The sequence below is a fragment of the Osmerus eperlanus genome, chromosome 18 (genome assembly GCF_963692335.1).
Source record: "Osmerus eperlanus chromosome 18, fOsmEpe2.1, whole genome shotgun sequence".
Classification (NCBI taxonomy): Eukaryota; Metazoa; Chordata; class Actinopteri; order Osmeriformes; family Osmeridae; genus Osmerus; species Osmerus eperlanus.
The window spans coordinates 2,485,568-2,500,212 of record NC_085035.1 but is presented as its reverse complement, the minus strand read 5'-3'; the positions used below and the strand labels follow the sequence as shown (position 1 = coordinate 2,500,212).

The 14,645-nt window shown below is 51.8% G+C and overlaps 1 protein-coding gene across 1 annotated transcript in view; it reads right to left on the bottom strand.

Annotated features, from left to right (window-relative positions):
* adamts6 (ADAM metallopeptidase with thrombospondin type 1 motif, 6) overlaps nucleotides 1-14,645 on the bottom strand; it is a 42,288-nt gene that overhangs the window by 15,380 nt on the left and 12,263 nt on the right. The window contains exons 9-16 of the mRNA XM_062484811.1: nucleotides 14,546-14,642; nucleotides 11,044-11,151; nucleotides 9,885-10,030; nucleotides 8,524-8,587; nucleotides 5,565-5,667; nucleotides 4,171-4,304; nucleotides 2,777-2,900; nucleotides 898-978 (exon numbers count right to left, since the gene is read on the bottom strand). Coding sequence (XP_062340795.1) covers nucleotides 898-978; nucleotides 2,777-2,900; nucleotides 4,171-4,304; nucleotides 5,565-5,667; nucleotides 8,524-8,587; nucleotides 9,885-10,030; nucleotides 11,044-11,151; nucleotides 14,546-14,642 — 857 coding nt within the window. The remainder of the gene's footprint in view (nucleotides 1-897; nucleotides 979-2,776; nucleotides 2,901-4,170; nucleotides 4,305-5,564; nucleotides 5,668-8,523; nucleotides 8,588-9,884; nucleotides 10,031-11,043; nucleotides 11,152-14,545; nucleotides 14,643-14,645) is intronic.

The following is a 14,645-nucleotide window of genomic DNA, read 5'->3' as shown; positions in this document are numbered from 1 at the left end:
TTCAACTCAGCATAAAGCCACCTCTTTGTCAAACGTGGACGTTTGAAAATGCGCTCCACTGGCCTCAATAGCTAAGGCTCACATAACGCTGGAAAGAAAAATATTTCCTTTGTCACACATGACATTCATAACTGAGTTACAAATTGCTTGGAAGGGATATAGAGTCTGCAAATAATAGAGAAAGTTACACTCTTAAACGTTGATATATAGACATCATATCCCCCGAAATCCTTGAGGACCAAGCAGCTGTCACTATGGCGCTATAAATCTGACACTGGTTTCTGGTTCAAAGTTGGACTCAGGGCCTCCATCAACACCATCTGCCATAAATTCAACACACTGTCACACAGTTTTCTCTTGTTAATGGAAGCGCCGAAAAACAACCCCAAATTGAATCTGCTTGTTTGATTGTTTTTTTCGATTCCGACACTGCCAGTGTTGCAAATGGTTTTTGTTTAGTCTGGAACTGGGAAGAAGAGTTCAGAGCCAAGACCCCCATTACTAGATCCAGGGGGGTCTGGGAGACAGGCAACGAGTGACACACACACACGCACACATACACACACGCACACATAGCAGGAGATCAAAACCAAAGATACCGTCAGCATCTTGTGTTTTGCGCAGGACTGAAGATGACACCAGGAAGAAGACGACTCAGGCTTAGATAAGATCTAAAGGCCTCATCTGAAACAGGTCAGTGTTCCACATCGCTTCACATCACTGTAGGGAATCATCCTCAGTGGCCCGTCTGGGAATCGCTCGTGGATAATTCAACTAAGCTCAGAGTGACATGCAGTTTTCATCTGGGTCCAAGTCGTCAGGGTGTTACGCTGGTAGTAAAGGTGGTCATTTGGCTCGATCAACTTCAAATGATTAATCCCCCCTTACTGTACTTACCGATGTAGTTTTTGGACATGGCAACTTCTTTGATTTCAATGTGCACTGAACCTCTGGGTATCTGAACAACCTCCATGTAGCCTGGAAGGGAACAGCAGAGAAGAAGAGGTGAGGTCTGGAAGGGAACAGGAGAGAAGGAGAGGTGAGGTCTGGAAGGGAACAGGAGAGAAGGAGAGGTGAGTTCTGGAAGGGAACAGCAGAGAAGGATAGGTGAGGTCTGGAAGGGAACAGGAGAGAAGAAGAGGTGAGGTCTGGAAGGGAACAGCAGAGAAGGAGAGGTGAGGTCTGGAAGGGAACAGGAGAGAAGTAGAGGTGAGGTCTGGAAGGGAACAGGAGAGAAGGAGAGGTGAGGTCTGGAAGGGAACAGGAGAGAAGGAGAGGTGAGGTCTGGAAGGGAACAGCAGAGAAGGAGAGGTGAGGTCTGGAAGGTAACAGGAGAGAAGGAGAGGTGAGGTCTGGAAGGGAACAGGAGAGAAGGAGAGGTGAGGTCTGGAAGGGAACAGGAGAGAAGGAGAGGTGAGGTCTGGAAGGGAACAGGAGAGAAGGAGAGGTGAGGTCTGGAAGGGAACAGGAGAGAAGGAGAGGTGAGGTCTGGAAGGGAACAGGAGAGAAGGAGAGGTGAGGTCTGGAAGGGAACAAGAGAGAAGGAGAGGTGAGGTCTGGAAGGGAACAGGAGAGAAGGAGAGGTGAGGTCTGGAAGGGAACAGCAGAGAAGGAGAGGTGAGGTCTGGAAGGGAACAGGAGAGAAGGAGAGGTGAGGTCTGGAAGGGAACAGGAGAGAAGGAGAGATGAGGTCTGGAAGGGAACAGGAGAGAAGGAGAGGTGAGGTCTGGAAGGGAACAGGAGAGAAGGAGAGGTGAGGTCTGGAAGGCCCACACATCCTGCTGGGTAGGGAGTCTATAGGGGGGGAAGGGGGGGAGGGGGGGCTGGACATGGAGTCATTTGTTTAAGATTTTAACACCTAAAAAGGACAGAGGAGATAATGTCTCAAACTTTATGAAAAGAGGATAAAGGGGAACCCTCCCCCTCTCTCCAACACACACACACCCACGCACAAATACACACACTGTATTTTTAGATGATATGGGGCCATACCATAGAAGGACAGAAGTATTTTCTCTCCACCTCTCTATAGACTGATCTTGGACCCAGACCCAGAGTGAAGCCATATCTTGACTAATTCCCTCTCCGGATGATGTCATTAATATGAATATATTGTGTTTCCATCTATGTTTTGACAACATGTTTCTCAACTCACGAAAACATATGTTTTATCATTGGGTGACAAATGGGGATAAATACGCATTTTGATGAGAAATGAAGTTCTTGGCCACAGCTATCTGTTGGCCCTCGAATGAAGCCCCGTTGCCAAAAAAACAAGAAGTTCCTGAGCTTTCACCTTGGTTTCTTCCAACAAGGACATATCTCCTGGGAGGGGACTCCAAGCGTGTTCTGTTTGGCAGCTTTCAAAACACATGAGGACCTTTCCCTACCAAACACAGGGCTGTACGGTCCTCACAAGCACCAGAAAACAGCCCTCTCTTTGCTATTTCATATTCTCACGTGGCTTGTCACGTTTATGAAAGAACACATGCATATATGGCAAATATATTGATTTACATTTGTGTTTTATATTTATAGCTTGATGAATTCTTCTTGCGCTTACTCAGCCTCTTGGCAACCGTGAATAAAACGGCTTAGATACGGCAAAAGTATCAAACGTTTTCAAGCTCCTAGGAAGGATCTGACGCCTGAGAGATGTGCTTCACCCTTGCTTCGCGCGCTAAGCCGGTAGATCATGGAACACCTAGGTACCTCGCTACGGTACCTCCAGCCAGGAGGGAGCGTTCGGTGTGTGTCTGTCCCCCACCGCTCTCACCTCCTCTGGGCAGGGAGTCGTTGAACAGGCCCTCGGTGGCCTCGCAGGTGCTCCCTTCCCCTCCGCACACGCGACAGCGGTCCTCCTTGGCGTCGGACCCCAGGATGTTGTCACAGCCCACGTGCTGCGGAGAGGAGAGAGCAACTGCTTACATGGTCTGAGAGACACAGCGTCGTTCGTTGTACGTATCTTGCGGTCGTTTGACGTCCGGAAAGGGAGTTGGAAGTCACCGCTTTTTTTAACTTTGACTACGGTCAGTGAGTAAAGGTTTATTAAGAGTATGTTCATTAAAACTCTTAATTTGACAGGAGGAATTACTGGCGTCATTAAAAAAAAGATGTTCATCATCTCTCCACTCTTCTCTTGAATCCTCCCTGTATATACTCTAACTCTCCTTCTTTGCATGTTCTCTCACTCTCCTTCTCTCCCTCTCATCTCACTCTCCTTCTCTCCCTCCTCTCCTCTCCTCTCACTGCCGCAGAAACACTGTGAGACACTGAGCACTTCTGAGGGCCATCCAGACTGTTCCAGATATTTATCACCCCTTGTCAGTGAACCTAGAAAGCCAAGTTCTGTAGCAAGAAGACACACTGTCAAAAAAATAAAACGTGCCGCAGTTGGTTAGGAATATTCTTCATTTCTTCCCTTAGTATAATGCATTCTCTACTTCGAAGTCCTCCATGCTCTCTGGATGTGAGGAAAGCCCTCTTTCTAGAACAAGGCATCTAAGTGTACACTTTTCCAGTGCGAAGCCTCATTCATAAAACACACATCAGCTTTTTTGGGTGTTTTTATGTAAATTCAGACATTCCATAAACTATATTCCCCACTGAGATACAAGCGACAGTCTTTCAATTCAACGTCCTCGTGAAACGGAATTTCCTGTGTGAAGTCAGAAACACAATTCTAGAAGAAACTGTTGGATTCCGATAAGAATCCAAAAGACTGAAGTCAGTTATTGAGCCAGCTTGCTACCATGAGGGTGTGTTGTTCCATAACAGACTCCTTTGTGGTTTGCTGTCACGTTTACCCGTTCCCAGACACTATCTTGTAAACTGTGTTCCCTTAGATAAGAGCAAGGATATCAACTCAGGAAACACTCACTTGGACGGCTACTACTCAAACGGAAGCGAATGGAAGGGTTAAAAATATCCACAAAAAAAACATGCTTCATGCCTTCCCTCGTATCACGAATCAAATCAAATGTTATTTGTACTGTCACAGAGGGCTTCGCATATGCCCAGAGAACTGCGCTTAAACCAAAGCACGCCAGCACAGAATCTAGTACCGGTTCTTCACTGCTCATGTCCTCCCTGGTATCCCTCCTCCAGTCCTAGTCAGGAGCCTGGCTGATGAGGGTGAGGATGAGGGTTAGTTCCTGGTTGTCCTCTCACCTTGCACTCCCCATTGATGCAGATGTCCAACGAGTCGCCCTGGCAACGGGTACCGTCGATGACCGCGGGGGAACGTTCCGTGTAGAAGTTGTACCCCTCGGCCAGGCAGTTCAGAGCACAGGGTTTCACACCGCCTGGGTCACACACACACACACACACAGTCAGAGATTCACATCGCTATAAAACAGACAGACATGTATACACACACATATACACAAGCAGAGATTCATATCATTATAAAACACACGCACACACACAGGCAGAGATTCACATTAAACACACACACATACACACACAGGCAGAGATTCACATTAAACACACACACATACACACACAGGCAGAGATTCGCATCGTTATAAAACACACACACTCGTACAAAGTGACTCGGAAATCAACGAGTCAATTTAATCTTGTTTTATGCTTGTGAAAAGACGTTCGACCACGGGTGTGCGAGCTCCCCACAGAGAGACAGAGCTGCTGTTTACACTAGCATCTCCCGCTAGGCCCCCAGACTCCCACAATCCTCTCTGCTCAAAGCCGTGAGCGACTCTCACACATATAGACGGATCTCCTTTATCGTAGACCACGTAGGGTTGCTGTGATACGGTGTACAGTGCAAAGTGTTGAAACCTGTTTCGTGGCTGTACTGTACTGCAGCGGGTCATGAAGAATGTTCTGGGCTCAGTCTGAGCCCTGTTGATAATAATAATAAAGAGTCCTTGTGTTAGTCATGCCGAGGCTGACGTCACTGTGACACATGCACCGGGAGAGATATGCTGTTGAGGCCGGGGCTGAAGTTGAGGCTGGGGCTGGGGGGCTGGGGCTGAGGTTGAGGCCGGGCTGGGGAGGAGGTCATAACTCCAACTAATGGAAGGCCCTCTGATAAGAGAGTTCTGCTTAAAGCTCAATGCTCTCCAGGAGATGATCAGACACATCATGGCTAACTGGGACTTCACTGACGACTTGTTTTGGGTTCACAGTCAGTTTTTCAATTAGTGAACATGATACAGATAGAGGAAAGGGACAGGATTGAATCCAAGCCAGTACATAGGACCGTCCGGACATCTAGAATTACAATTAGTTCGGCTAGATCATGTCGTGATGGGCTGGAACATGCGTTCCCCCGACAACAGGACACCAGACCGTCTCTCTCAGAACATGGGGCCTTTCAGAATCCATAAAAGCAAACACTCCCAGCCCCAGCAGAGCCCTGGGGCCCTCCTCCACTGGGGAATGCGAGGAATCCACACCCCATCAAAGCGACCGTCCCACTGTTGGTGTCGGCTGGGTACACAAACCAGGCGGCCCCAGGGGCTCTGCTGCCGTCGGACCAGAGTGCATCCTGGGAAGGCTGTCGCCTCACCAGAACCAGGAAGGACTTCCAGAAAGCTCACCTCCAGTATAGGGCCTCCAGTTGTAGTACTTCCCACGGAAGGGCATGCTGTCAAAGTCGGCGCACTGCTTCTCTCGGAAATCCCTGGATCCTGCCGCACAGGCCTGGTGAGCACACACGCACGCACACACACACACACACACAGCAGCACGTCAGAAACACAGGAAGAGAAAGGTGGAGAGACACGGGTGAACTATCCTGCAGCTCTAACAACAGGATGGGAATCATTATTTCCTGCGGGGCGAGAAAAGCCTTTTTGACGCGCCGCCACGCTTTCTGGGGACACCAGAACAGTCTGGGACGTTTGATCAGAATCTCTCCTGTGAGAATCTGCTTTGTGTTTGAAGGGATTGCTTTGTTTTTTAGTTTGGGAGATCTGACATGGATAACAGAACCCTTTGTATCCTGAGTAATTAGAAACATCAGCCTAGCCCCAGGACCCTGGAGAAGACCTGTATGGACCTGGACTAGACCTGAACTAGACCTGGACTACCCCAGCACGTGAACTAGCTCTAGACGTGGCTCTGGACTAGACTCGGACTAGACCTAGACCTGGACTTTACCTGGACTAGACCTGGATCTGGACTAAACTTGGACTACACCTAGACCTGGACTTTACCTGGACTATACCTGGACCTGGACCTGCCCTGTACTAGACCTGGACTTTACCTGGACTAGACCTGACCTAGACCTGCCCTGTACTACACCTGGACTTTACCTGGACTAGACCTGACCTAGACCTGCCCTGTACTACACCTGGACTTTACCTGGACTAGACCTGACCTAGACCTGCCCTGTACTACACCTGGACTTTACCTGGACTAGACCTGACCTAGACCTGCCCTGTACTACACCTGGACTTTACCTGGACTAGACCTGACCTAGACCTGCCCTGTACTAGACCTGGACCTGGACTTGGATCCAGGCCTGGCTGGGGTGAGAGTGCGTGAGCGGCTGTACAGCAGAGAAGCCCAGTCTGTGAAGCCCCACTACAGCACGTTCCCACAGGGCAGATAAAAGCTGTCGAGGAGTCCAGGTCAAAGCTGTAGTTCAGAGGCTGTGCGGGAGGCCAGAGGCTGGGCGGGAGGCCAGAGGCTGGGCCTGAATGACTTTCATTAGCACTGAAGTGAGGGCCAATCTGGCGCTGCCACAAACATCAAACACGCCGCGGGAGGGAGAGCTCCCACAGCAGCACAACACGAGCGAGGTCACGCTCGAGTGACGACACCGACATGAGGACCGCAAATGTTTTCGAAGACAAGCGAACGCATCACATCTGGTTGGTTTACTGGGTTTAAAACACCTAATATCGCCACCCCCTTCAACCACAAACACCCTCTTCCTCTGAATCCCCCTCAACACACACACACACACATACTATTGTTTGTATAAATACCCCCCCCCCTCCACCAGGTTCCCCAGTCGAACCCCTCTGCAGATGGGGAGCCTCCCGATTGGACTGGAGGAGGAAGTGACACGGAGAGGGAGGGGTCGGAGCATGAGCTCATTGTTGTGAAAGAAAAAAAAACGAAAGATCACTGACTTCCACTCGGCGTGAGACAAGGGCAGGAACTCTACGTGTGTGTGTGTGTGTGTCTGTGGGCGTGTGTGTGTGTGTGTGAGTGTGTATGTGTGTGTGTCTGCACCACAGGGAACCAAGTGGGGACATGTCCTGACTCAAACCACAACAATTTCTTCTGGACAGCAGAAACACTTATGGTAACAGATGTCCACTCCCCCACCAGCCCATTCCTGCTAGCTCTGGCTGTCCTCTCTCCACCAGCTCTCACCTCCTCCACCAGTCGCTCCCTACTGACTAACCCTCTCCCTCTGTACACGCTACACAGCTATGCATTAGAGCAAAGTGACAGCCCTGGGGGTCGGTCTGAATTCCTCTAGGTCAGAGTTGTCAGCACTCTGCAGTCTCTCTCAAGACCCTTGTCCTGGTTTAATGGCCTCTCTAAGCCTAGACCTGCTCTGCAACGAGATTTGCATTCAGTGTGTGTTTGTGTGCGTGTGTGGAGGTGTGTGTGTGTGTGTGTGCGTGTGTGTGCGTGTGTGTGTGTGTGGGTGTGTGTGTGTGTGTGTGCATGTGTGTGTGTGTGTGTGCGTGTGGTGTGACGGCACGTTTTCATTGGAAGCGGCGCGGTCTGGGTAGTGAAATAGCGGTTAGGGACGTTGTTTGTTTTCCAAAGTAAACGTTCAATGCTTGCTCTGAGCTGTTATTTTTAAGATTTGTGGGTAAATGTCCACAAGCCCCCAAACTAGCTCAATTTTCAGCTTATGAAAAAGCCCACCTAGAAATTGTTATTAGGAGTTTGGAGTCTGCTGCCATACTAAATATTTGTTCAAAGCTATTTTTTTATTTATTTGAAATGCTTTTCATAGAACTTTGAAAAAGTGGTGGTTAGATTCGAGTGACAGGCCGAGCCTCCGTCGCCCTAGGAAGGATGTTAGTAGAGCAGGGAGGGCAGGGAGAAATCCTGCTGTTGGTCACACTGTGACAGGTCAGGACGCCTGAATGAACACAGTCGCTACCACAACATCCCTCTCTAGTCTGCCTGCTCTCTCTCTCTCTCTCTCTCTCTCTCTCTCTCTCTCTCTCTCTCTCTCTCTCTCTCTCTCTCTCTACTCTCTCTACTCTCTCTCGACTCTCTCTCTAAGACTACTCTCTCTACTCTTTCTAACACTACTCTCTCTCTCTCTACTCTCTCTCTCTATTGTCTCTCTCTCTCTCTGTACTCTCTCGCTCTAAGACTACTCTCTCTCTCTACTCTCTCTCTATTGTCTCTCTCTCTCTCTCTCTCTCTCTCTCTGTACTCTCTCTCTCTCTCTACTCTCTCTCTAACACTACTCTCTCCGTAAAACTGAGATGGTGAAAGAGAAAGGAAGTGGGGAGACCGATATGGGAGGAGTGTGCGTGTGTGTGCGTGTGTGTGTGTGTGTGTGTGTACACTCACGTCGGTGTTACATGACCTGTAGCGTTTCCTTTCCCCCAGACAGTACTTCCCTCCTCCTGAAGGCCTGGAACACAGACAGAACCAAGAGAACCCAGTCAGGAAAGAGATGGACGAGTCCCCATGCTGGCAGACACCCCGTTCACTCTGATCGTCTGATAACTGGACATCCAGTCTCACAATCAGAATTCACACACGTACACACGTACACGCACCGACATGCGTACACCTCAGTGGAAATGTCTGATAAATATCTTTCTGTCAGAGACAGTGTGTGTGTGTGTGTGTGTGTGTGTGTGTGTGGGTGTGTGTGTGTGTGTGTGTGCTTGTCGGCGGCACCTTGCCAGTGATTCATTAATGAAATCCAAGCTGCTCTTAAAGCTCTTAAGGGTAACATGACATTTGGAGCTGGTGCAGACCCGTGTCTATCAGCCACACACATCTAACCCCCCCCCCCTCCCCCACCACCACCATCCTCTCCTGGTGTCACGCTAGCGCTAGCCTGCTAGCCTGCTAGCCTGCTAGCATAATCACATTAGCCTCGCTCTGTCCCTCCCGCCGTGTCTCAAGTTAAGCCTCTACCGCTATTTCTCGTTCTCTGCACTCTCTACACAGCACCTTCTTCCCTTCACATCTCAGCCTCTCTTCTCTCCTCCTCTCATCTCCCTTGCACTCCCTCCCTCCCTCCCCCCCCCTCTCTGCTAGCCAGCCAGTCTAATGAATGTGTTCCAGCTTGGCTGCAGTGTCTGCCTTTCCTCTGCTTCTCCTCCCTGCTCTGGGACTAAGGGGCTACGATCACCTTACGCAGGTGTTCCACATTACACTGCAGCATGCCCGCCCCCCTCTCCTCCCTTCCCATCTCCCTCCCTCTCTCTCTCTCTCTCCCTCTCCCTCCCTCCCTCCCTCCCTCCCTCCCTCTCTCTCTCTCTCTCTCTCTCTCTCTCTCTCTCTCTCTCTCTCTCTCTCTCTCTCTCTCTCTCTCTCTCTCTCTCTCTCTCTCTCTCTCTCTCTCTCTCTCTCTCTCTCTCTCTCTCTCTCTCTCTCTCCTCCCCTGGTCCCTCCGTCCACAGTCTGAGAGGCACAGAGTGCGAGGACAGAAGCTTCCACTTGCAGCACCGCTGAAACCCTCCCTCCCCCCGAGAGGACCTGCGGAACCATGGGTGTGTGTGTGTGTGTGTGTGTGTGTGTGCGTGTGTGTGAAGGGCTCAAGGTAGCACCGAGTTACATGACCGCCGGCCGTACAAGTGGAAACATCGCGCACAGACACACACGCACGCACGCACACCGACACACACCTGCAGGCAGGACCTTGACGTGTGCGTGCGTGCGTGTTCAGCTTGCTGTGGCTTACTTTGCCTACTTACGCTGGGCTGTCACAGTGTCTCCCGGAAGATGACACCCCTCCTCCGCACGTCCTGCTGCACTCCCCCCACAGGGACCAGGGCCCCCAGCCTCCGTCCTCGCTCTGGGGCCAGGTGCCGAAGCCCACACACTCCCCCTGGTAGCACCACTGTGACGGGGAGGGGGGAGGAGGAGGAGGAGGAGGAGGAGAAGAAGAAGGGTTGATGACGGCTCCAGCGGAAGGTGAACGCCCCCCCCCCAAACGACGTGGTCGTACGCTTGTGTGTTGAAGTGGAGTGGCTGTGGGGGCCTCTAGGGTAGGTTGGGTTCCTTCCTCCCATTCTCTCTCTGTCTCTCTCTCTGTCTCTCTCTCTCTCTTACCCCCCACCTCTGTTCCTCCCTCTCCCTCTCCCCCTCCCTCTCCCTCCCGCTGTTGACTGGGCCTCTCCCCATGACACGGCCGGGGTGAGAAACGGCTGACATTCATATTCCTTTGAAGCTCCACCCGGCAGGGGCAGACAGGGGTACGACACCGGCTGTCCCAAAGCTGCTCCAAAGCCCACAGGGCTCAACCTGGGGCCCCGTGTGTTGTCCAGGACCCGGGCCATGAAAGGCTCCAGCGGGCTGACAGTGATGCCAGACGACAGGCTGGGACGTCCTCCCATTCTCCCCTCGTAAAGCTCTGGCCGGCCGGCGACAATGGACGCCGTAATCCGTGTTCAAAACCGTCTCCACTAACCTGGACGGAGCCTGACGGTGAACCGATGACCTCACAGCCCACGTGTAGATTGTGTGTGGGTTTTTTTTTTTTTTTGTGCGTGTGCTCTATGTGGTGTATTTACATTTACATTTAGTCATTTAGCAGACGCTCTTATCCAGAGCGACTTACAGTAAGTACAGGGACATTCCCCCGAGGCAAGTAGGGTGAAGTGCCTTGCCTAAGGACACAACGTCATTTGGCACGGCTGGGAATCGAACCAGCGACCTTCTGATTACTAGCCCAATTCTTTAACCGCTTAGCCATCTGACATTTACGTTTTATTCCCACAGTTATCTTAGCCAGGTCTCTCTTGTCAAAGAAATCTCGCATCTCAACGGGTCTTCCTGGTTAAATGAAGGTTAAATTCAATCGTATCGTATCATGTAATCATAGAATAATAAATAACAAGCCGTCTGACTTACCCCCTTCTGAATGCTCCCTGTCTGGCACAGGGTCCCCTCGGCCGCAGGGATGCTGTTCGTGACACAACGGTTGCTTTTGCTTAGGCACCACAGCTCTCTACACACTTCCTAGGAAAGAAGGCGTGAGCAAGTTGGTCAGAATACAACCAGTCCGCCTCCCACAGAGGATCCGTGTTAGAATCAGCGATGAAACTGACGCCTAGAAGTCTCTAGTTTCAAGTTTATCAGCTATTTGTCATCAATGATAAGTACAATTACAGGTATGTTGGAATTGTTTGGTCCTGTTCCTCTTAACAATCCCTGGCGGAATATGTAAACCTACAGAATAATAATAACAATCAAAACCTGTAATAAAACACAATAAACTTTGATCTATATGCGCTGCTATGCTTATGAACTCTATCAACAGCAGATAGTATAGTTATATATACTGTATGTCTGTACATTATATTGTAACAAGGTTAGAATTTGAATGGATATGGGAGATTTCTTCAGTGTCCCTATCTGGGACGAGGAGACAGAGAGAGAGAGAGAAGGAGATGAGAGAGAGAGAGCCAGAGAGAGATAGAGAAAGAGAGGAGAGAGAGAGAGAAGAGAGAGAGAGAGAGGAGAGACAGATCGCTCGCTCTTCTGGAGCCGTGCGACCAGGGAGCAGCGCGGGGCCCCGCGTCGACAGCCTGACTAACGCTCTCGCTCGCGTTCGACCACGGAGCTCCGGGAGTCGTGACGTCTCTCTGTGGAATCCTCTGTCAGACGTTGACTGGAAATCTGTCTCCCTCGCCCCCCCCCCCCCCCCACAGGAGACGCCCTGCGACCCCCCCACCCCTTCCAGCAGGGAGGGAACACGGTCAGAAGGGTTCTGATCTGGCAGGAGGGCCTGAGTGAGTAAGCACTGTCTCTACGTCTCTAAGGCTCACTGCCTGCTCAGTCTACCACAACAGAGGGAGAAGCCATTCACATCTGAACTCACTGAGGAGGCGTGTGTGTGTGTGTGTGTTGTGTGTGTGTGGTGTGTGTGTGTGTGTGTGTGTGAGGGGAGGTGAGGGGATCCTGGTGCGGCGGGGGTAAACCGAGACAAGGCTTTCCGTTCGCCCCTCAAATAAATACAACCGTAAAACTGGATGCGTGTTACAAGGACGACTCGGCATAAGCTTGCATTCGATTTCCATTAAACCTGACCCCAGTCCCCTTCGCATCTCCACTTCAAAGGCTTTTTTACAGGACAACTGTGTACCGGAGAGGAGCAGGCCCATGAACAAGAGTTACGAGGCCGGGCCCGGGTTCTGACCCGCGGGTCAGTAAATAAGCCCGGGTCCCTGTGGCTCCGTGAGCCCATCCAGATTAAATAAAGCAGCAAACTGCCACTCTCGGTGCTTCCAGAGCGCGGCGAGCGCGGCCAGCTGCTTTCAATAAGCCCCCCCTCCCCCCCGCGCGCTCCGGCCCCCGTCGCCATCTGGGCCCTGGCGAAAGGTCAGCGCGCCCGGGAGAAGCTGGACGCGGGGCCTGAGGGATTTACACGACGAGAGAGGGAGGTGTGACGAGGCAAAGGGCCAGGGGGTGAAGGGAGCCAGGCAATATAGCCATCAAAGGATTTTTGTTTTGCATGCCCTCACCTCCCTATGTCACTGTCTGAGCGATGCGATGAGAGGCAGGGGTGGGTGGGTGGGTGGGTGGGCGGGGGGCAGGTTGAGTTGGGGATATAGGTGTCCTTTGTGTGGGGGGTCCTCTGTCCTGGCCTGCTATATTAGAAACATTCATCACCCTGAGTGGGACACCTCTGACTCGGCCTCAAGCTGGGATGTGACGCTGTGTGGTCGCCGCCGTTCCAGAGGCGCTGACATCACAGGCGCTGACATCACAGGCGCTGACATCACCGAGGCGCTGACATCACAGGGGACCCCACCTGTGCACGGACCAGCATGTGACCTCCACAACCATGTCGGCTTAAATCAACGACAGATAAATGTCAGTTCCGGATGCTTGTTTGCAATCTGGCTTGATCTCATTGCGAGGTCCGAGCAGAAACGCGACCCGTTTTACGACTTTGCTGACCACATCATTTAGCTGTCTTTACTAGTAGAATGCTACTTTGGCCAAATGACTTTAGACCTTGATCATAAAGCCCAGATGAGGTAACAAGTACCAGGTCACAAACATGTAACACAGTCTGAGCGGAGTCATAGGAAGGAGGGATCATTAAAGAGTTACTGACCATCCCCTCTCCCTGTTCATATACTTTACTTCTCATCCATATTCTTTAGAGGCAGTAAAGCGTTGTGTGTGGTGCAACATGAGCACAGGTTGCCCTTACACAACCCCCCCCCCCCCCCCACGCAAACACTTGGACCGTTTGACCGCAGGGTTTGCGGAGTCCAAGAGGTTGTCTTTGAGGACTGAAAGGCAGGTTTGGAAATGCAGCGCTCCTACATGCAGTATTAGATCTGTCACTCCTGGCTGTGGTCCTGTCTGGTGTCTCTCTCTTCACCAGATGGCCTGGTGAAGTGATGAAACCGTCTGTTCTGCTTGTGTGGAAACAGCAGAGCAGGGGGATCTCTCTCCTTTATAAATGCTTGTCTTTCATGCAGATCTAAAACCACAATTATGAGCTCTGAAGCCAAAATGACAGGGCTTGATTTCGGGGGCCCCCGTCATGATCCGCTGTCAGATATTCCTTTCAATGTAACGAAATAACTCTGTGATCTCGGCTAATCTCTCCCGCCCCCCCCCCCCCTACCCCCCGCCCCCGTCTGTTTCAGAACGCGTGCCCAAATATTTATACGACGCGAAGCAATATCCCATTTTGCGTCATCAACTCTCTGTGGCTTCCTACGACCTCCGCCGTGACTAAGTTTTGTGATTCTTTAGGGTAGGGAGGTGAGGGGGGGGGGGGGGGGTAAGTCTTACTGTGCAACATGAGGGTCCCTATGGGATTATGGGGGGTGGGGGGAGTGGGGTGGTAGGGGTTTTGGTGGAGGTGGGGGTAGGGTGGTGCTTGGGGGTGGAGGGGAGATGGGTTTAGACCTCGTTCCCTCATCCCCCCTCCTGAATAAGCCGGTGGATGAAAGCGAGAAGCTGGAAGCTCCGTGAGATGCCCCCACCCCCCCCCCCCCCCCCCCCCGGACCCTGGCCCAGGTGTTAGAAGAACAAACATCTCCTCTTCTGATAACCCCTGAACGCAGCCTTTGATCAGGGTGAGGTGGGTCGGATCAATCCTGCCTCTTATCCTCTCCTGTTACCTGATCCTTATCGCAGCTTCTCCCCCCCCCCCCCCCCCCCGCCCTCAGCCTTCCTTCCAAGACGGTGGATCAAGGTCTGCCTCAGAGCTTGGAGAGAAACAGTCCGATCGCTCCGTAGTTTCGGCTGAAGGGGACCCGGTGGGAGTGTGGCGTGTGCGTCGAAGCGCCCGTCGCTTTTTACCCCCCGCGACTTGCTGCGGGTGGCAGGCGGGGACGAGGAGGGAGGAGGAGGGAGAGGAGGAGGGGAGAAGATGCAGGTTTCTTACCCCGTATTTGCACTGACGCGAGGAGGCTCCGTACTGGAAGCGACACTGCTCGTCCGCGTCGTACACCTGCCCCGGGGCACTGTTGGGCACAGGAAGTCTC